Source organism: Hermetia illucens, chromosome 4 (assembly GCF_905115235.1).
Source record: "Hermetia illucens chromosome 4, iHerIll2.2.curated.20191125, whole genome shotgun sequence".
In the NCBI taxonomy this organism is placed as follows: Eukaryota; Metazoa; Arthropoda; class Insecta; order Diptera; family Stratiomyidae; genus Hermetia; species Hermetia illucens.
The window spans coordinates 21,063,242-21,085,862 of NC_051852.1; the positions used below are offsets into that span (position 1 = coordinate 21,063,242).

Here is a 22,621-nt window from a genome sequence, read left to right on the forward strand (position 1 = left end):
AAACCAACAAACCCTTTTCTCTCGCCCTTAAACCTTCAAGTGTTGTCCTTGCCAACATTGTCACACGAAATAGGGGACAAACGGCCGAAAGGATGCTGTGCTAATGGTTTTATTGACTCATCGCTTAAGGGCAATTTTTGCAATCTTCTATTGTTACCGAAAACTGACGACAAACGATTCCGATACATTTTGATTGAGCCGGCTTCCCTTTGGTGTTGAATAAAAAGTTGTAATTGCGGGGTCCGTGAAAGGATAATTGCAGGGAAATCATTTGAATATGGTTTATGGTTAAAGGATGTGGAAAGATGTTTTGTATGGAAACGTAGTTAAGAATGCAATTTGCGGTGTGAAAGAAATTAGATGTGTCACACTAGGAAATGTGCCTGAGGGTATTCGTTTAACTTTGGTATAACCTTTCGATTCTACGTCAACTTTATGACAAGGAAAAGGAACTACAAACAAAGATGGGAAATTAGGAAAAAAGATGCACTCAACTAAGTGTTAGGAAGGATTCGCTCCTGAAATCTCCAGCAAGTTAAGCCGTGAGCGCTTCAAAATGTTCGCAATCCACCTCTCACTTTCAACACTAATCCCAATCGAAGTAATCCAATACCCCAATGTATACCTTCCCCCTCTGCTCATTCTCTGCCAAGTACTCTTCCCACACCCCTGAGTAAGCTACAACGTCGTTACAACTTCATTAATAACGTGAAGAGCCAGCCACTGATCTTCCGTGTCAATTACACTTAACCGACATTATCCCCAATCATTCCCTTCATCAGTCATTTAATCTGACGATACGGAATCAGACAGGCAGACATTCGAAGTACGGCAGACGAACATTTAGTCAGTCAGTTTATCAGTTAGTCAGTGAGTAATTCAGGGGAGAGAGCTCACGGCTGCACCCATGCCTGCTCCTGTGTGTAACAATCAGGAAGAAACCGATTCATCATTCAATCCATATCACAGGAATCATTGGAAATCAGTCGAATTACCCGGAAAAAAAATTGCACGAGAAAAGGACCGGGGAAGGAGAGAGCAGACACAAATCAAGAATCATCCCGAAATAGAAAGAGTCCCGAGGAGGAATGAATCCTTCTCATAGCCCTCTTCTGTGCTCCTGTAACTTTGGGGATGATGAAAATCCAACTAGAAATTGATACTGAGTAAATATTGCTGCCAATAGCACCCTCTGCAAATTGTATTTCGGATAAGCCAATGTAATCCTGCTGGTTTGGCAGTTCCTCCTATACCAGGTCGTCTGTCTGTCGCAAAGTGTTTCCCATGTTGGTTGGTGTGTTGCATTAGCAGACGTTTGAGTTGGATAGAAACGACACTGTGGAAACTGGATAAATTGCTTAAAATTTACTTGAACAATTTTATCAGAGCTTGTGGTGGGGGTGAATGGATGAGGAGCTTAACGTGGCTGTGAGAGCGAATCAGGAGAATAGATGACTCTTGGGAAGGATTTGTTTTATTCGCGAGAGAAATTTATTTTGATGGGAATACAAATGCAACCTGAGATGAGTATGCGTTCCCGAATGGACACTGTCCTTCTACTCAGCTCTTGCTAACCCCCAGTAACCGTGCTTCCTGTCCAAGTATTTCAAGACCTACGCTTAAAAATTTGTCTTCAAATCTTGACAATATTTACCGACATGACCCTTATTTGTGTCAACGGCCCTTTCCCAGATTTCTCACCCCACTTTCTCGTGCATGCTTTCCAATAGCAACCGACCTGAAAAAAAAGGAATTCATGAGGGTGGCAAGAGATCATAATTGAATTCCACTTTTTCTTCCGATGTAATAATCGACCCCATCGTTGTCCCCCATATCATTTGGGGTGGAATACAGCCAACAACAAGCACATTTTACCGAGGAAAAAAAAGAAGGAAATAATGAAAAAATAATGTCACAATTCAGTGAAAAGTATTTAAGGGATTACACTGTTATTTCCCTCTCCGTAAATCGAATACTATGTAATACGCATGGTGTGACTAAACACATTGAATTTCACTGTCTCACTCAGGCGGTATTGGGCGGAAATACTTTGCCGGTGGCTGGATTTCATTTTTCATTGGATATTGTTTTGATAGCTGGATGTGAACTCGATGGAGCATGCTGGAATCCTACTAAGTTATTAGTCTACGCAGAACATGCAACGTATTGACCAATAATTGATTACCACCCTTCTTCGGGCGTCAGGTCTAGTGGACAGTCTAAGAGGCCTAAAGGTTATTACATCTTGTAATCGTGGTGTAATCGCTTTTCATAGCATTCAAGACAAACACGTACGTGGTAAGTGGATGGGCTTACAAAAGCATGATCCATTTCGAAGGTTAGGAATTACAAGAGAGAAGCTACGAGTGTTTGTTAGGATATTATAGTTTCTGCTGCCTACGTAGGTTCGCTTTGATTTCGTAATGAAAAAGTCACAGCTCGAAAATTCAGCTTTCAAAATACGTGCCCTTAATTTCTCTAAAAATTTACATCAGGGCTCAGTCTCACAGGAGGGGATTTTATCGGTCGCGATAGTCTTCGACAAATCGGCTCGAGACCCGGCTGTGAATACGCTCTTCTATACAAAGTAAGTTGAGAGCTTTCTCATACCACACCTACTTGAGCCACGCTACATGGCTAGCCTGTTCCTTTGCCAAACCTAGCAAAAAATACGGATGATGAAAAGCCTCGGGTGTCAAATTCTACACGAATCAGCTCCAGAAATGACAAGCCCAGCGTATAGCCTGGCTAAAGTCTATATTTTATATAAGAAATTTTCCAGCCCGTTTTGTATGGCAAAGCCGATTGACGGCAATGTAATTGACTCGCGAGTTGGGTTGTCCATGATTATCGCTACGGTAAAGTGCCTCATGCACCAAATTATCTCTCAACTGCCGACGGTGCAATGACAGATTCAGTTGAGCCTCAGCCTCTCAACCTGGCTATCCCAAAGTTCAACCTCGGGTTGTATCATGGATATTACCGTTTACGTTAGTGCATGCTCCTGCTGTACAAAATGTTAGGCGGACTTATGTGGACAAAACATGAAATATAAACATATATCAATACGTGCTCCCATTTCGTAGGTATAAAATTCTTAGCCAGACACGTCACTAAAAATACCTCTTGAGTTCCCGGCCAAGATACTGCCTGACAGCCATTTCGGTATTACTTCACGGAGCGGATTCACTTTCAGACGCGTTCTCGCTCAAGTCGTGCCCGAATGTTGGAAATCTATGTGTTCACCGACCCTTCGAAGACTTGTCCCATCGCGTTGCCAGATATCATGTAACTGTGATCTTACCGGATTTTGTATTCTGTGTGAAGGTTCTTGAGATTTAACGTGAGTACCTCCCGTGTAAGCATAATCCCACGATCCTCCTCGGACACAGATATAATTGGCGACTACAATCAGAGAAACCCGCCGTAACTAGCAGAGCAAGTGCAGACACAGTAGATGCAAAATCTATCTAGCATATCTGCTGCAACTAAGGGGTACAGAGCTCCAATTGTAAAGTATAACTGCATGTATTCACCCCTTACGGAACTCTGCCTGCGATATAAACGCAATCACAATCACCAGGGAACCGGGTCGAGAGCACATCGTCCAGGAATTCTCCTGGAGTATATATGTTCTCAAAGGACCATCCCCGTTTGCAAAGTAGCAAATAACCTCAGATTCTAACTTGGTTTTAGTCGCTTTCCTCAAGTACGTAAAAGGCTTCGTTGTGGTCACAAACGCCCGGACTGGTAGCTGCCCATCGTGGCCACTATCGCCATCACCCATCATACTACAAATGAAGCAGCGTCGAGCAACTGCCTCCGTTGCCGCGCGTATACATTAGCTCATAGAAGCATATCACTTCTAGTAAGGCACGGATACCGTGCAGTACATGAACGCAATATCCTCGAATATCAGAATACGCTGGAAAGACACAGAGGACATGTACTCAGTCCTCTTAACCTGCCCCAAACTGGACACAACCTTGACTTGAGGCAAGGTCCCACGTGAAGAGAAACTTATTGAAGCTACCATACCTCATAAAAAGAAAGCCCATTTCGAGCCCAAAATCCATCGTAGATCCTCTCTGGCAGACACACATTTCACATGGTCATATGAGACCCAACCTTTTTTACTTTCGTTCCATTTAATCTGTCACCATTGGACCGGTCATAATCCATCCACCACAAACGTACGCCCCTTCTGATATGGTAAGACGCGACATGCCGGACTGGCTCCCAATCAAGAGAGGGAAAATCAAAAAATCCCTGCATGGAATTCGTGGAGACTGTCCGACATCCAGGAAAACACACTAACTACGCCACTCGCTGACAGGCGTTTCCTGACCAGCACCGTCATCGCAAACTCACTCGACAGAACTCAGAAAGTCCCACAAACGTTTCATTTCATTCGTCAGCATATGCACTGACTTTATTACACACATCCTAAGCTCGACCAAGTGCCGGAAGAAGCTGATGAGTTACGCGGTTTTAATTCCTAAGTATGTTACTTTTATCAGTATTGGAACTGTGCTGCACTCGAGTTCGATTGTCGATTGTCGGCGACTTAAGTTGCCTTTCAGCAACATCGTGACGGTTTTCCTCATAGAAACTGTGCCACCGACTTTAAGAGATCACGCAATAACGATGCGCATGCACTCAGTACCTCGCTGTTCGAATTCAAGCCGGATGTTTTCCTCAACAAGAATGAGGAGGTCATCCGCATTCAACCACTAAACTAAACTCAGGCTGTTCATCCACCATCAGGTTCCATATAAATAGGCCTACGATAGATCCCTGTGGGCACTCGACATTCACTCACATATGCTCATTGACGTCATGGGCTACTTAGAATACTTTCTTATCATGGTAGTAGCTCTCCCACAGAACTGATTCCTGGCAGCCACACTCACAAAGTTTCGACAACACAAATCGCCAGTTTAGGTAATTAAATGCGCCTTTAAAATTTACATAAGCTTCAAGAACGCAGTTCCTAACACAACGGTGAAGCCGCTAGTTCATAGGCCGTTCTGCTTTTTTAACGCCAAATGAGATTTTTCCACTCTCAGTTCCTCGGTTAGAAACCCCAACACGACCTTTCCAGAGGTCGGGAGGCATTATTCCTATCCTTCTCTGGTGCCTTCAGGAGCACAAAAACCCTAACAGTCTTCCATAAAATAGGTATAACCCTCCGGTGTATAGCACCCATACAAACATTGGACATGAAATGGAACCGCCAGATGGTTTGCACATCACTTCAGCCAGGCGATTCCCAATCATATTGTCCGCAGTCCTAGAACACTGCAAAAGATGAATTTCTACCTTCCCTTCAGAACGGCCGCCAGGATACATCAAAAGCCGGTTCTCGAAAGCAGCTCACCTAACAAGGGACAGCCACTATCACGTCATGTCAGTATAAGCTATCCTTTGACCTTAATGTCGGGAATGTCATGACTTTATTTCCCTTTGCATATCTAGTAGATCCTTCCCTAATGATCATCGCTATGCTCACTGATGAAACGTTGCCTCAGCAAATCTTTTTAAGACGAAACATCTCACCTGTAAGCAAGATTTCTTTGATATATATCAACAAGAGGATTAACACCACATTGATGCCGCAGAATCTCTTCCTCAGACGCCCGCGTTCATCCACCACATGACAACATTCGAAACCCTCCGTTTGAATTCCTCTACATTCATTTCTGTAGCCATAATATCAACTGAGATCATGTCTGTCAGCACCAACACTGTCTCATCTGATGTAGTCCTGAAAGCGTTTTAACTCTCAGAGCCATTAGCTAACAAACTCAATTCATCTGCTTCCATATCTGTGAGTTTGCAAGCGCCTCCGCCGAGGGAGGCGACTGTCATAGCAGAATAGATCGCACCATTCTGAAGTAATCTCCAACACTCTTTTGCCTCACCATTTTTGCAAGTTCCGAGAAGGCACTAAGTAACGTACTCTGGGAACTTTCTCAAGCTCCATTTGGCCTCAATCATCATAAGGGACGACTGTATGTCAGCCAGCTTCCAATTTGATAGTGTCCGTTAATAAGATTGCTTCCATTTTCCAATCTGCCAGAATTAGCCGGACACTTTCCAGCCAAGACGTTATCACTCTAACTATCTCCTTCGCATAGACCTCGACATCATTGAAATCCTTTGCTGCAACAATACCCACAAAGTTGAACATCGTGGCCTCTTCTAAATTGAGAAGTACAAGCACCCCATTATAGACTACATTCTAACATAGAGCAGGGGATTCAGTATCGAGCGATGTAGTACCCCAGCTCTGACCATGTTCTTCCTACTGCCGTCATGTATCTCGCACCAAATAGTCCTCTCCGAAAAGAAATTCTTTACCAAGCTAGAAAAATATGCATAAACACCTATATCAGCTAATGCGCCTTTAATGCGATCGCAGTTGGCAGAGTTTAATGTGTTTTTGATATTCAGCGTGTCCTTTGCCATATACACCTTACTTATGGCATCCACCATAGAATAGGCGCAATGAAACCCACACTGGCGGTCCGAAAGGTCATTCCCACTTTCGATAATGGGTAACAGTCTATTGTAGATGACCCTCTCTACCGTCTGCCCTATTGCACTCAATGTGTAGTTCGGACGGTATGATACTGAACCCCTAGGTGGCTTATGGGGTTTGGCAAGCAATACCAACTTTTGTTTTTTTCACTGAGTAGTGAGTAGTTTTGACTGCCATCATCAAAGCTTTATTAAAAAGGCCATCCATACGTGCACTCTTATTGTCGCTGGTCTTACCAAATACCTCCGCTTCTCCCTTAGTAACTGGAGATACCATTCACTGTTTTGTTCAGTAGGAAAAAGGGAGCCACCAGCGTCCTTGAGAAGGAGCAGAGACGTCACCTGGAGTAATATTCGTAGCATTAGCATAGCCACCATTAGGCCACAATCAAAGGATTTATGTCTTGAAGTAGTTTATTTTGCTTTTTCGAATGGATCCTTTTAAGCAACCCTACAGTTGCTCTCCTGCCTATCATCGCATTCTGGTTTTACTCTAACCTTATGGTAAAGCCTTCTTGTCCTTAGCCAAAAACAAGTAGCTTGCGAAGCTCTGGTTTCATCGCTTTACCAGTAGGGGACTTGCCGCCTTCTGGGCATAATAACATCGTATGCTTCCGTGACCCACTAGATCCACCGAAATCTGTTAGCAGGTACAAAACCTACGACAAATTTTCAAAAGGTTTAATGTACCGCTGCGGAGCATTTTACGAGAAAGACCAAAAGGACCTAATGGAAATGAGCGAAATTTATAAGGTTTCCTTTCTAGAATATCCAAAAGCCTGCATGAATATTTAGTGGCTAGGATCCTTGTTCCCGGGGGTTGACAATGTTCTGTACATTACATTAATTAAAGAGTTTCCAGCATCAACGCTCCATGGACTCTACATTTGCCTTTCCGTTGTATACTCACAAAGTAATATGAAGGACCAGAGCGGCAAACACTAAAACATACATTCAAAAAAAAAATTGTACCTAATTCACTATTAAACACATTGATGAAGGGTTGACAACTTTCCTAGGTTTAAATTCTCCAATAAATTTGAAATTGCATGGGAGTCAAGTATTCAGCAATTTTTTTCAAAAAGAATTGATGAAATACCTCGAAACAGTGTCCTTTTTACTTACTATATTTCAACACATCCTTTTACAAACGATTCTAACCAACAAAATTCCTACAATTGTTCTTACAGGCAAGGCCTTATGGGGCAACGTGGAACGTCGGATTCAGATAAATTGAATCCAACGCATGTTAGTAGTTCCCGAGCACCGGCGCATCTAAGTCAAGCCACGAGGCACGACAATCAGGACGACGATGACAAGCTACTGGATGTGGTGGGACCACCACAAAGTCCGCTATTGCCTTTAAGCCATTCATTGCAGCAGATGCATGCTCATCCGCATTCAGGTATTGTTGAATTTTTGCATATATTGAAGTTTTGATTTGGAGTTCTTTTTGGTTTGAATGAAGTTTATTAGTGGAACGTGCAGAAAATTGGATAGCTGGTCTAAATATTAGGACTTGGTCAGAATTACAATATTATTGGCTGCTTGAAGTATAGGCGGTTCTTATATATCCAAACTGGTAAATTGCCTCCCAACGATCTCCTCCTTGGGGCGGTCTAAGCTAAGACAATTGACACCCATAATCGATAACGAGTTAGATCAGGTCCTTATCCAAGTACAGCAGAAATTCTAATAGATTTTCATTAGCGAGCCCTATAATGTCACAGTTACCTTATTTCTCTGACAAAAATAGTTCAACAGAATCCGTGAGGCGTCGGTACATTTGCCTCTGACACTTTAATAATTCGACCGTTATCGAATTTTTCACGTCTCTAGCTAAAGGTACACCTCTAAGTCTAACAACTAATAAGCAGGGTGACCTACTTCAACTTTGAGACGGGCTAACATGACATGGAAGAAAATATGCACATGACCTTCATAGAAATCGCTGAGAAACTCCTGACCGATTATTGACGTACCCATCAGATGGTGACAGTTGACTAGAGATATCACAAAGCATTCAATATATGGATTTCATATCTAAGTCTCAGGCAATAACATACACGAGCCAAAAATTAGATGGATTGGTGTGGGAGACGTTGGGAACAAAGACAGGATTGCAGAAAGGGGACTTCAGTTGACTGGAAGCAATCCTCTAGGCAGTCCTTCTAGCAATTTAGTCTTCTCTTTAAAGGCTCTGAACGAACATTTGACGTACAGCTGAAGCATGTTCAGTAAGTCAATGTTTGTCAACTGATCGCAGAATTGGACACATGCAGGTCTGCCGTAATACTTGCTAGCACGGCAGGATGAAGTCTGGTACCTCATTTGAAATAATATCGTATAAGCTTGGGCGTTTTCCATTAGAATGATATTCTATACTGCACAGTAAACAACAGTTTAACTAGTTAATAGTCCGAACCTAATAGTAGAACTGATCATAGAATCCAAAGCGCATAAATCCCGGGAGCTTCTCCACCATTCTGCGCCAAGTGCCCTTGGGGCGACCCATTCGTCGGGCATCTTGAGAGACTGGATTCCAATTGTTGCCTCTCTTTGAGGTGCGACCTATCCACTGCCACTTCCGCCAGTTTTGTGCGTCGACCAAGTTGTTTGTTTGCGATAGTATCAGGCCACGTACTCCGTTGTGTTTTGGAACTTTTGGGTAGTTCACTTTCCATATGCTATTCCCATATAGTAACACAGAACAGTTTTAACTTGATCTAGGTGTTCAGATAATTGCATTTCTGGATTCTAGACAGGGCAGTGGAAGCAGATCTACCGCTGTGAATGGGTCGGGCAACATCCAGCTCGATGCCGCCGTCGGACGACATCTTGGTTCCTAGATGAACAAATTGATGGACGCTTCCCATTCCCTGCCCATTGATGCAGATAGGGAAAGTGCGATGACCCTTCAGGCTGAGAATCTTAACTTTGTTGTTGTTCTTCAGTCCAGTCTATTTGTCTCTCTTTTCAAATCCAGAGCCATTTGGCCAAAGTGTATGAGTCGATGAGGGAGCAAACATCAGCGTAGGAAGGATGTCATTATCCAGTGAATTATTCCACGTCCTTCGGACAAAACAATATGAAAAACATCATCGATAACAAGGAGAAATAATATTGGTGGTAATAAGCAAGCCTGGCGGACCCCGATTTGGATCTCAAAATCCCATGAGATTTTACAATTGCTCAGCACGTGACATTTTGCGCCTTTACATGTCGATCTGATAATAGCTCCTGAATGCCACTCCTGCGTAGAGAACACCAGGTACAGTCTCTGCGCACGCTATCGAAGGCTTTCTAAAAGTCATTGAAGAGCAGGTGAAGCGAAAATCTAAACTCTGCGCACTGCTCTAAGATGATCCGTAAGGTGCTGATGTAGTCAATTCAGGAGAACCCGAAACGGAAACAAGCCTTTTCTCTGTCGATCAAGTTTTCGAGATATTCTTTGAGGCTCTTTGGTAAAGGTCTCGTATTCAAAAGATTTTCATATCAGTGGAAGTAGCAGATCTGGGGGGAGATCGTTATACCCAGCACCATCCATTTAAGTGCACTGATGGCCGAACAAATTTCTCTTCCGCTTGGAGGAACCTTACCGGCCATTCTGAGGCGTTCTTTACACCGCTTTAGTTGTTTACCATCCTGGATGAGAAGTCGACCATCGATGTCCCTCACAAGACCATCGAAAGATATGCGACCGCATGCGTGATGCAGTATACACTTCTGAAATCATTGCGTTCTGCGTCATCTTCCGCTACTCTGACCGATGCATTAGCAAAATTTCCTCTTGGCACTACACACATTACGTTGAACTTCCCGGGAGAGTTTGAAAACATTACGCCTGCCATCACTCGCAGAGGCTGATAAAGTCTTCAAACCCTTCTGTTCATCGATCCGTTTCCACGATTCAGCAGTCAGCTAATCTTCGAAATTTTCAGGCGGGTTACCCACTATATATGCCACCCGATCAGGGAGATAGCTCTTCCACTGTCAAGCACCAACTGAATCATACAAGCGGCCGATGTTGGACTTGCATGGCCGGAGCTGCGAGAAGATACAGTCCCAGCTGTGAGAAGATACAGGGGCAGAGCGTAAACAACCATCAGATGGTAATCTGTTTCAACACCGATGTCAGCGGCTCTCCTGTTGCGCGCATCCAGAAAACAACCCATAAATCCACTGCTGAAAACGAATTGGTCGATCTAATTGCTCATACGGTGTCAGTCAGTTGAAATCCAATTGACCTTATGGTAGGCTCTGTGTTCGAATAAAGTGCCACTAGGGACGGGGCAGTGGAAATTTGCAGAAATCCACCAACCTTCCAACATTATCGTTACACTCGCCAAGACCGCGTTTCGCCACCACATGTCCGATCAAGGTGGTGTCAGAGCTCACCATTGCATTTAGATCAACCATAACGATCACAATGCCGCTTTCAGAAAGCTTGAACTGTGTGTAATTGCTCGTAGAAACACTATATCGAAAGTTTCCATTGGTATAGAGCACTGGATGCTCCTTAGCCTGGACCGGAATCTTGCAGTTGGAAGTATGTTAAAAAACGACTTGCAGGTCAAGAGAGCGCGTCTTGCAGTAGTCTTCAGAAACAATCCGACACCGGATTCGCGTCTACTACCACTTGGCTTTCCAGAGTACAAAAACACATTGTCCCAGAATGTCCAACTCATTTCATTGGAATTCCCGCCCAACTTGGAGTAATCTGGGGACTGTCGCAACCGTTTTCGAGTAGCGTGGGCACATTTCAAAAACCAATCATAGTGCGTTTTCGCTAGCCAAAGGTGTTCGACGTGAGGTCAGTCCTTATTCGAGGCGTTGTTGACATTTCTGGCACACACTAGGCAGCGGCCGAAACAAAGTAGGCCCTAAATCTGACACCTTTCTTCCTAATACTCTCAACTAATATTACTTTGAGCATGAACACCACCGTGAGGAGCTCTTTGCACTCTAGGAATGCCAAAGATCATACGAAGCCTTTGTTTCGTTCGCAATTGGGGTAGGCTCATTGTGATCAGTTTGGCCATTTCGTCCTGTCATTTGCCTGATCTGGATGCAATTGTGAGGTCTACACGTCACCATCCAGCGTATCAAGACACTAAACATGTCATAATATAGCATTAACAATGGAGGTTTCTGCCTACTAGTGTTAGTCAGCACATCAGATATAAAGGAGTTTCCCGTTGATACCCTGTCTTTGACTTGCTATCAAGAACGCTGTTCCAAGATTTTATTTGCCGGTGAATCCAGTTAGGCGTTCCTCTTATATGAAAAGGAGAGACTAATTTGGGACGCCATCCGATAAGCCCATCACTGATTCCATCTTCATTGTTCTTACTTGTTTCTTTTAATGATTTTATTTGGTCTTAACTTACTATCAAGGCTCTGCATACCTTCAGGTTGATCTGTCCAGTTTTATTTCCTCCTGTGTCCCTAGTTTGCATATAACTCTCCTCAAATAAGTGATGTACACAGCATTGTTTGAATCACTGGGAATGTAGCTATCCGAATTTCCTTTCATCCTGGTTAGCGCTGGTGATTCTTACCGGCTTTTTACAGATTTGCGTGCCTTAACATCGTTAGTTACTTCCACGTTCTCATTTGGCATACCTCATCCACTTCTAATTTTCTTCGTCTCTTTGTCTTGGAACCTTTAACTTTCGGATTTACTCCCTTCCGTAGAATCAATGCTACAGGGGTGGCTTTCGATTTCCGTACCAAAATAAAAACTCATCTTTGAAAAGCAACTTTTGTCGAGCCTAAAATAATAGTCACAACTAATTCTACTGGCCAGAATGTCTTCGCTTCCTCTCCGTTAGCAAAATGCAGTGTATTACCGGAGATATTATGTTTCTTTCGAGGACTCGACTCTACAAACTCCGACATATTTCCTAATATTACTTTTCCCAGAGGATTCCCTCCTCCAGGGAATTTGACGCAAATCAGGATGTCTTACCATTTTAATGTGGTATCGCATTCGATTTCATCTAGTAGCGTCGAAACCAGTATAGCTCTCTGGAAATTGAATTTTCAGAGATTCCCTTCTGTCTTGCCTCCCGTTGGAGAGACTGTAGTTGATATCACAAATACCGGGGCAGAGGCTTTCGAGTTCGACATGGAGTTATGATTCTTTGCGAGTGATTGGCGGTACACGAAAAGGACAAAAGCGCTAGATAGTTAACGTACTCGTTGGTGTCAATAGACACCTTAAGGTGAAAAAGTGCTGTTGAAAGTCTCCTCTTTTTTTTGACCCATGATCCATGCTATCATCGAGCATGAACGATTATATCAGGGTTCTTCGATGAGTGTTAACCCACATCCTCTTGTACGTCGTTTTGACGAAATTCTGGACCATTGCTAGTCTATGCATATAAGTCGATAATTATTCCTTCTATTAGCCTTTCGTCGATGTAAATGCCGAAGAACTCAATCAGTCCGTTTACAGCCTTACCGTCAAGTCATGGGTCTCCTTCATGCACACCACCATAGGAAAGATGGCCAGAAAAGGAAAACTCAATCACGGCATACTTAGCCAATGTTTAGTTTCGGGCCCTATGCGCCCCTAATTATTATTATTCTGTTAAGGGAAAGTCGCACCGGGTCCTTGAAGAACTATTGTGCCCCTTTTACTGGTTATAGTGTACCTATTGATCATAGTCTCTCAAGCACGCCTATAACCGTTAGGCACTTTAGTATGTTCCCCACTTCCAGATGTTTCAGCTGTGCATCTGGTATTAAGTGTTCTCCCAGATGTCTCGACCTACTTTGCACAAGTGCCGGACACTGTCCCAGGACGTATATAAAGGTTTCGTCCTCCTCCTCAAAGAACCTGCAGGCAGTGTCCGTAGACATCCCTAGCTTCCTTGATAATTTAGCCGATTGTGGCCAGTGAGAATTGCCACTATGATTCGGAGGTTTTTTTTGGTGAGGTTTAAGCAATCCTTTGTGCGCATGGATTCGTATCCCTCAATAAGCACCCTGGACTGCTCCATCCGTGGTAGACCGTTTCTCTTCATTTCTTAGATTCATAGCCATAAAACCTTTTCCGATTCCACAGAAGGGTTCTGGCCCGTGTAAAGACGCCCCTGCTCCCTTCTGGGCTAGTTCGTCCGCTGCCTCCTCCTGTATCCAGACCTTGTTGGACGAGCCGAGTGTATTCAATCTCTCAAGGCATTCCCATACCAGTTTACAGTTCACCTGGTTGGACCTAAGTGCCTTGATCGCTGCTTGGCTATCGGTGAGAATAGCTATGTTCTCCCCCTGTAGTTCCTTTGGAGATTAAAGGAGGCGCATTTGTCCATGGCGTATATTTCCGCCTGGAATATGCTAGTGTACCTGCCCATTGGCTCAAAGTACATTTTCCTTGGACCAATAACACCGGCACCCGCTCCCTCTGCTGTGAGGGATCCGTCAGTGTACCAAGTAATCAGTTGCTGGTTTAAGCCGTATGTCGCAGCCACGCTCTCCCAGTTTGACTTGTTACTCCATCCTGTATCACAATCTTAGCGAAGTGAAATCTCGTTGTCATGTTGTCCCTCGGTATCAGTAATTCGGGATACCGCCTAGAAAGGATATCAATCTTCCTTCGATTTAGGCAGCTCCCCACCTCACTGATACTACCGGCCATCCTGAATATTGAGCTCTTTGCCTGCATCTGTATGTGCAGATGGAGAGGGGTTAATCCCAGAAGGACCTCCAGGGATGCCGTTGGGCATGTCCTCATTGCCTCACTGATACACGCGCAAGCCTTTGGAGCTTATGTAATTCCCTGGCTTGTGTGCAGAGTTGGGTTCTTTCTGCCCAGATTACCGCTCCATAGGTAATCATTGGCCTTATTATTGCAGTATATATCCAAAGTAGTATCTTTGGGCTGTAAGGTCTAATATGGAACATTATAATAGTATAATAGGATGTTCAAGGTCTAATATGGAACATTGAACATCCTATTATACTCTGCCCGGATTTGACAGTCGAGGGTATCAGCTTAGAAATAGGGACACTGCCTACAAAATTTTTCTCCAAACAGAATTTTTTTTACAAAAAGTAACAGATTTTCTGCACATTCCAGATCAATTCACAATAAAAAATTCCTCATATTCTACAATATCCAATAAATATAATTTTAAATTTTATACGGTTAATACAAAACGGATAACATTTTAACAATAAAAAGTCCTTGCAGCCTGGTTTAACCACTTGACTGGCAACAACAATGATTTGGCGGCAAATGAAGAGGCAATTCGAAGACGACTTCAACCAGACGACAACGAGCGTGATGGAAGCGATTCAAGTTGTTCAGATAGTGTGGCAGGAAGTACGGGTGGAGCATTTCGTCCGACATCAGGGAGCCCCAAAGATGGGCACAATTCAGCAGGAACATCATATCCTTCACCTAATATATCCGTCGGTCCGCCCATCCATCCCCCGCCTCATTTACTGCCGTATCTCTATCCACATGGACTATATCCCCCACCACCACTGTCTCTTCTACATAATCCTGCTGCTGCGGCTGCCATGAATCCAGGCCTTAATCCAGGACTTCTCTTCAACGCCCAGCTAGCCCTAGCTGCCCAGCATCCTGCCTTATTCGGTCACTACTCAGGCCATTCGCCCACATCACCGTTGCACGGCCTTAAAGGTCATCGGTTCTCGCCATATAGCCTGCCGGGAAGCTTGGGGTCAGCATTTGATGCAGTTACCCCAGGTTCGAATTCAACAACAGTTCGGGATCGAGGTGGTGGATTAGGCGGCGGTAGAGGCGGAGGGGGCGGAGATAATGGTCCGCGTAGCTTAAGTTCAAGTCCAAGACCACGTGCCTCATCGATTTCACCACCGACACGACCAATCTCAGTTTCACCAACGCCTCAACAGCAACTTCACCAACAACAATCGTCGCTAAACCAAAGCAAAACCCACAGTAGTTCGCCATCGGAATTGAAGAGTATTGAAAAAATGGTTAACGGACTTGAAGTACAACACAACGGCAACGGTACTAGTAGTGGACCGATTGTTGTAATTGATGATACAACACGAACAACACCAACAACAAACAACATGAAACATTCACCAATGGCTGCTGATCAGTGACAAATAGCTGAAATCGATTGTGATATAAATGACGACACCGATGATGATTGTAATCGTGAAATTGTTGATCATCAACATCTGTTCGGTGTTGGTGAAAAGGACACCAATCAGCTCAGTGTTGTTGAATTGAATGCGTGACGATAATTGAAATTGTTTTAAGTCGTCAACTATTTCATTTGTAGTTCCAAATTAGATATTTGTTGTTTATATTATTGGACAACTGCTAGGGTAGGTACTGTGTAAATAGGGTTGTTGTAGAAATATGTAAATAATTGGAATTTTGAATTATGAAACAATTGGAAGGGAACACGTGTTTTGATAGGGTCATGGTACATGGAGGAGTTGAAAAAGATACGAAGAACCATCTCAAGGATAAATTGCTTTTTTTTCAACCACTGTCATCTGTACTACTCCAAAGCTTGGTCCTGAGTTTATATATTATTTAATTGTTATATTCATTTTCTATTCAAAGGAGCCAATTCGCCATGAACAGGACAAGCAAAAGTAAATCATTGTATGATTACTTTTTCAATAGAATCTCCTACAATTTCTTTGATAATCATGATTTGATTGACCATAAATTGTGAGCTAACATGACAGTGAAACAGATAAAAGATTAAAAATTAAATTTCCTGGGGAACCTTCAAAACAGGCGTGGCTTAAATAACCGAAGACGTGAACAAGATTGAAAGATAAAAAAGATGAATATATGAAGAATAAGTGACAAAAAAATTAAAAAAAAAACAATTGATATTTTGAATTATAATTATCAATAAAGATTAAATTAAATTAATATTTGTAAACTTGACTTTACCAAAGAAAATTTTAAACTACTTTTACTTTAGATTATGTTTTAAACCGAATTCTAATGGGAAATTGATTGTAGCAATAGAGCATCTGTAATTATTTTATGATTTTTAAAAATCAATCTAAAACATGTTTACGAATTTCTTTGATCTATCTAAATATAAAATCTTTAATTATTCTTCTTTTGATAAAACTATCTTTAATTTACCTCCAACGTCAATTTCCTAGTTCAAAATAGTTCAGTTCAATTGAATATCTTTAATATTCAAGCATATTTTCCAAATGTGTGATAAAATAAATTGTATTTCCTCCTTTTCAAAATATAATTTTATTTAATGAATTTAGGTTAGTAAACGGTGTAATCGATAAACTATAATCTCGCTGTAAACAGAAACCATCAGTTACTGTACATTTGTTTTGTTGACTATTAGCATTATTTTTATTTTAGTACCAATTCACAATATCTACTATGTAATCGGTAAAAAAATCCCCCACTTTAGATTAATTTGTAAAATATTAAAGATAAAAGGTGAAATGTAATAAATCGTGTAAAAATACAACAACAAAAAAGAAAAAAAGAAGAAGTAAAACATAAAGACATAATTTAAAATAATTATTTCCTCCTCTTGTAAATATTTAAAATATCCCTAAAATATAATTTCATTCATTATGCATATATACTTTCTTGTATATAGAGAGAATTAATAGATGACATGTATGTGTATAATGGATCCCGCTCGAATAAAACAAAAAAAGAAAAAGAGAATTCACTAAATTATGCACGTACGATAAATAATTTACAAACTAAAAGACAAATGTATGTACAGAAGCCACAACAAATTGAAAATTATATAATAAATAACAAAATCTACTATAATTTAAAAAGTAAAACAAACAAAAAGGGAATCATTGAAAGATATTTAAAGTAAAAAAAGATTAAAAAAATGAAACAAAACAAAACAAACATATACAAAATAAACAACAACAAAAAATATACACTAAAACCAAGCAATATTAATTATAGTTAATTATATAATTTTATTTGAGTTGAGAAGAGCGAATAAAAAAACCGAAAATACAAAAGAATCTAAAAAATATGTAAAGTGAGATATGAAATGTATTCAATTTAATTAAAAGAAAAAACAAATTATGAGAGAAATAATTGAAGTGAGTACACAGACACACCATAGAGAGGATAAATATTGAAAATGGAAATTATAAAAATTTTCAAATGAAAATAAAACAGAAAAAAGAAATATGAAATAAAATAGAAATAAAAAATCTGTACATTTGTTATTTGAAATAAAATTTAAAATAATTTAAAAAATGATTTGTTTTTATGAGTAGAACTAATTTTTGCTGTTGGCTTGAATCGAGAACTTGAAATGTTACCGGCTTAGAGGTAAGTATTCTGTGAACCTATAATCGAAGAGGGCCCAAAATGACAATTGTGAGCAGAGACGTACATAGAGTCCCAAAAGGATTTAATAACGGATAACCACCATCTGAGACGTTCAATTATCAAACGACTACATGAAGGTAGCCACAAAGGCCATTGACTAGACCAGTTAAGATTGACATACTTACCTCCAGCAATGATGGATTTCTGCGTTAGATGTGATCTTAGAATCTGAAAAGAAAAGGATTTCAATCTCGGAATGTTCATGAGGCAGGCAATCACACCTGAGAGATTCATTTAAAGTGGCTCTTGCCATGAACCCCACCGAAGATTATAGATACCTGTGATACAAGAAACGTGGGGTGGGGGGATAATATACTTTAAGCTTGCAATTGGCCTTCTTATGGAAACCTAGTTATATGTAGTTTTGGTCATGGCCATATCGCGGACAGAGCTGTTTGTGAAATCAATATGTGATGTTGCGCATTATAACTCAGCTGCTGTATATCTTAAAATAATGGTGAAGGACAGACTTTGAATCATTCTATTAGGGACACTGAACCAACACTCAGTATAGATGAATATCGCTGTGCTAAGCGGCACTCATAGCGTTGCCCATTCAGCTTGCACTCGAAGAGGGTTGAGGATTCATGCTGACACAGTAGGCATTTATGTAAATTCTAAATACCATCATATCTTTGAAAGGATCGGGATAAGTCTCTATGGAGGTCATTTAGGGCTTTTTTTGGTAGGTGATTGCGTTTACGCACAGAGTGTTGGACTCCCGCAACTAAACATCTCCCTATCATCAGAGAACTAGCCTCGAACCGTTTGACTCATTACTTCGAGCTAGCCATCTTGCTCTCCCGGCTTCGGGAGCCTCCAAGTCAGGCAATCCCTTACACCAACGGGAGGGGAGGGAAGGAAGGGAGTTGCTAGTTCAGGGAAGCCCTTGCCGTCCGGTCCCTCCGCCGGTCGAGTTCAATCTTCTTCACAATATGAAGAGCCCGAACATAATGCGCAACACGACTCCTGCTGCCAGCGCTCGTCAGCATCTCTCTGGACAATGCTTGAAGAGAGCTCCCCTGTGTCTGTATAAAGCTGCAGACGAAAGCCGTCCCACCTTTCGCAAGAGAAAAATGTGTATTCAGCGTCATCCGCCAGTTCATTGCAGAACACACAATAAAAAGATCGCGCCTTCCCAATCCCGGGCAAGTAAGACTGAAACCTCCATGTCCACACTTAGAAGTTGGGTAAGGAAGTAATTAATCTCACCGTAAATTGTTGATGAGCCAGGTAGCCCGTCTGCCCCTTGGCTCATTTTGCCAACAAAATTCCCACTCACTCACTCAATATAGGACGCAGTGTCCGGATCCTCTTTCTGATCAAGATGACTACTTCCGTTTTTCCAGCGCAAGGATGAAATAATGAGCAGTCATCCATCCGCTTACCCATCGCATCAATATGCCAAGGCTGCTTTGCGCCTGTTCAACAGTGCGTCCGGCAACAAATGCCGCAACGTTGTCTGCATAGCCCACCCTACCAGTCTCAGCAGACTATCGTAACAAGCATTCCAGAGGTCCGGCCCTAGGATGGATCCCCGTGCTACTCCCGACGTGATTTCCATCCGCCTTTGGCCCCCTAGCGTCTCATAGAACAGGAAGACACCTTTTAGATAATCCCTAAATATCCGGAAGAGATAGCATGACACGTGGAATGTGTTTTCTAATGTGCCTAGCATATCTGCCCATCTTACTAAATTGAGGGCATTTCTGACAACAAGCGTTATGAGGAGCACTATTCGTCGAAATTGACGGCTGTGTGCCTAAGCTCGATGAACAGCATTCACGACCTCCATAATAGCATCCACTGTAGATCTTACTTTTCTGAACCCGAACTGCCTTGAGGATTAATCCCCGGCAGCGCGGATCGCTTCAGCGAGTCTACTCCTGATGAGCTTCTCGAGCACTTTTCTGGCCGTGTCAAGCATACACATACACACGGTATACAGACGAGAGCTCCGGGTTTCCTTTTCCCTTGCTGATCAGCGCGAGGATGGTCACTTTCCAGCGATAAGGAAAAATGCCCTCCTTCAAGCAAGCGTTGAACGCTTCAAGCAGCAATTCTGGCCGTTGGCGGAACATCACTTTGTAAGCTTCCGCCGGGATGTCGTCAGAGCATGACGCCTTCTTGATTTTCATAGTAAGAACCGCTTCTTCGAGCTCTCTCATTGTGAAAAAGGGGCAATCCTCGATGTTTTCCGCGCTATTTACATCAACCCGTACTGGGTGTCTGGGGAACAATGCCCACACAACGCGGTCCATCTGGTCGGTACTTAGTATGCCGGGCCTCCGGAGAGCCTCGATTTTCCGGGTGACAAGCTTCTAGCCAAGTCCGCAGGGGTCGTCATTCACCTCGTTAACAAGGCTCTGCCAGCCATGAGCTCTACTTTTATTTATAGCGCTGTGGAGTTTCCTTTTTGCTGATCTATACTGTGCCTTTATGACACATGCAGGTGGGCAATTTCTGCCGTCCACCAGTACATAGAAGGCTTGTCGCGCCTGTGGCCCCTCCGGGGATTGAAAGCCTCACACGCCGTCGTTATCAGGGTCAGCACTGAATTTACGACGGTGTCAGCTGCGACAATACCACTCCCCGGGGCGCCCTTCAGCGCGGCCCTGCCTGCTCCAAGAGCTTCGATGAACTTCCGGATCTTCACCCTTGCGACATTCCACAGGCAGGAGAAGCGTCGCATTGGTGCTCGTCGGCAAGTAGCGTTAATCGCTCCGAACGCTATATACTGGTGATTACTCGCCGAGAACTCTTTTAGGACTCGCCACCCGTCCACCGATGATGCCAGAGATTCCGATGCAAAAGTGATGTCAGGAAAGCTTACTTCACAGCCTGGGCGCCGTAACGTTGGCGTGGATCCGGTGTTTAAAACTACGAGCCAGGTTCTCGCCACCAGTTCCAGAATCCGTTTCCCTTTGGAGTCTGACTGAGGCGCGCCCCATTCAAGAGCCCTGGCATTCAAATCACCCCCTACCAGGATTCGTTTCCTCCGTGCTCGAAACGGCGTCCTCCAGAGTATCAAGCCAGAGTATCCCTAAACAAAGGGATCCAGACAAATCCGTTCCCCCGGCCTTCGACAAGAACACGAAGTCGAACGTTGTCCCGAACCCAGATGGCAGCAGTGCCCGATGAGTCGAGATGGCATGAGGACGGGTCCTTATTTCGGTATTTCTCGCTAATCAGCACTAGATCGGCATTTAATTCTACAGCGAACTGTGCTAGCAACTGGTGAGCGGTTGCACTCCGGTATATGTTAATTTGTAACATGCGGATCATGTCGTTTACACCATAGCCCTCTCCAATTCCACCTGAAGATCGGACACCGTCCCGAGCCCGCAGTATGTGCGACGCTTTCGCCAGACGCGCCACGATCCCTCCTGCAGAGAACGCAACTCTCGCTTTCATTGCAGATGCTCGCTTGATGACCTACTTGGCCGCCTCTCCGGCATGCTGTCCTCCACTCCGGTCCCTTGTGATCTACTAAAGTGTGTCCACAGTTCAGACACCTGTAGCACTTGGTGGTGACTATCCGCATTCACACTCCGCATACTACCCATCCGATTTTGATTCTCGTGCTGCTAAGAAGTTTCCTCGCATATTGCTCGAGGACTTCCACCACAACGAGCTTTTGGCCCCGAGCATTTACAGAGGTAATACCTACCCGGTCATTGCTTATCTCTGGACATTCACGCTTTATCACCTTCTCTACTTCGACCTTTTCTGTGAGGCAGTCAAGATCCCGGATTTCTAGAGAGCACATGGGCTGTAGGTTGGAAACAAGAGCGTTCTCCCCCAATAGTCCCTTGACCGCTTCGCTGAGTCGTCTTGGGGCCCAGTTCGAGAAGAGCTCCGCTACTCCTCGTTTCCCGTATAGAAGACACCTCTGCTCCGTTGTCTATCCTGTATCGGATCCTGTATCGGATTTCACTAAGGACTTCCGCAAATGTCTTGCCTTCCGTCGGCTTAATGAGCAGAGCCGACGGTCTAGTCCTTCTTCCTTTCCTCGTCTTTTCTGCTCCTGGCTTTTGGTTGGCAGCCTCCTTATCTTTGGATAGACGTGTCTCTGGCGGCGGAGTTAGTTGTTTCGTTTTTCCTTCTTTGACAGAAGATAGTGGACTGTTCCACATTTGTAGAGTTCGTGATAACAAGGATTTGTGGTATTTCATGGTGCGGCTACACAGGCCCTTAGAGTATGAGGATGAGAGCGACTACTTAGCCGAGTGTTGCGTTTGGGAGAGACTCTACAAAGGATAAACCTGCTATTTCCTGGGTAATAATAACGATAGAGGAAGGAGAGATATCCAACATTTCGGAGCTCAATTTGTGGTGTAAAGTTTACATCACCAATAAGAGAAGCTCTTCGATGAACTTTATCAAGATTATACAGTGCACCCGCCCAAATGTGAGAATTTTATTTGAGTTTGCATAACACGCTTACAACCCGCAGTCCAATGGAATGCTCGCGAGGTGGCACAGGACGCAATGGAAAATCTAAAGCAGCGACCCCCCACCAATCATGCGAGGAGCGCGCCTACATGCCCAGGGATCTCGAATCCTGTACGCATGTCAAGAGTCAGTTGGAGTTCGAGCCAGGAAACGAGGAGAAGAAGGATTTATTGATAATAGATTTAAATTTAAGAATTTAAAAATTAAAATTGTTAATATTATAAAGGATAATCTTATTTATACCATTTATAC

General features: G+C 43.1%; 1 protein-coding gene across 6 annotated transcripts in view; it reads left to right on the plus strand.

Moving 5' to 3' along the window:
• LOC119654449 (optomotor-blind protein) overlaps positions 1-15,922 on the plus strand; it is a 425,188-nt gene extending 409,266 nt beyond the window's left edge. For 4 of the 6 annotated variants that reach the window (XM_038059855.1, XM_038059853.1, XM_038059858.1 and 1 more), the window contains 2 exons: positions 7,725-7,948; positions 14,732-15,922. In XM_038059855.1, the coding sequence (XP_037915783.1) occupies positions 7,725-7,948; positions 14,732-15,645 (1,138 nt within the window). In that variant the 3' untranslated portion in view covers positions 15,646-15,922. The remainder of the gene's footprint in view (positions 1-7,724; positions 7,949-14,731) is intronic. The other 2 variants (XM_038059857.1, XM_038059856.1) reach the window with 2 other exon arrangements.
• Positions 15,923-22,621: the final 6,699 nt, after the last annotated feature.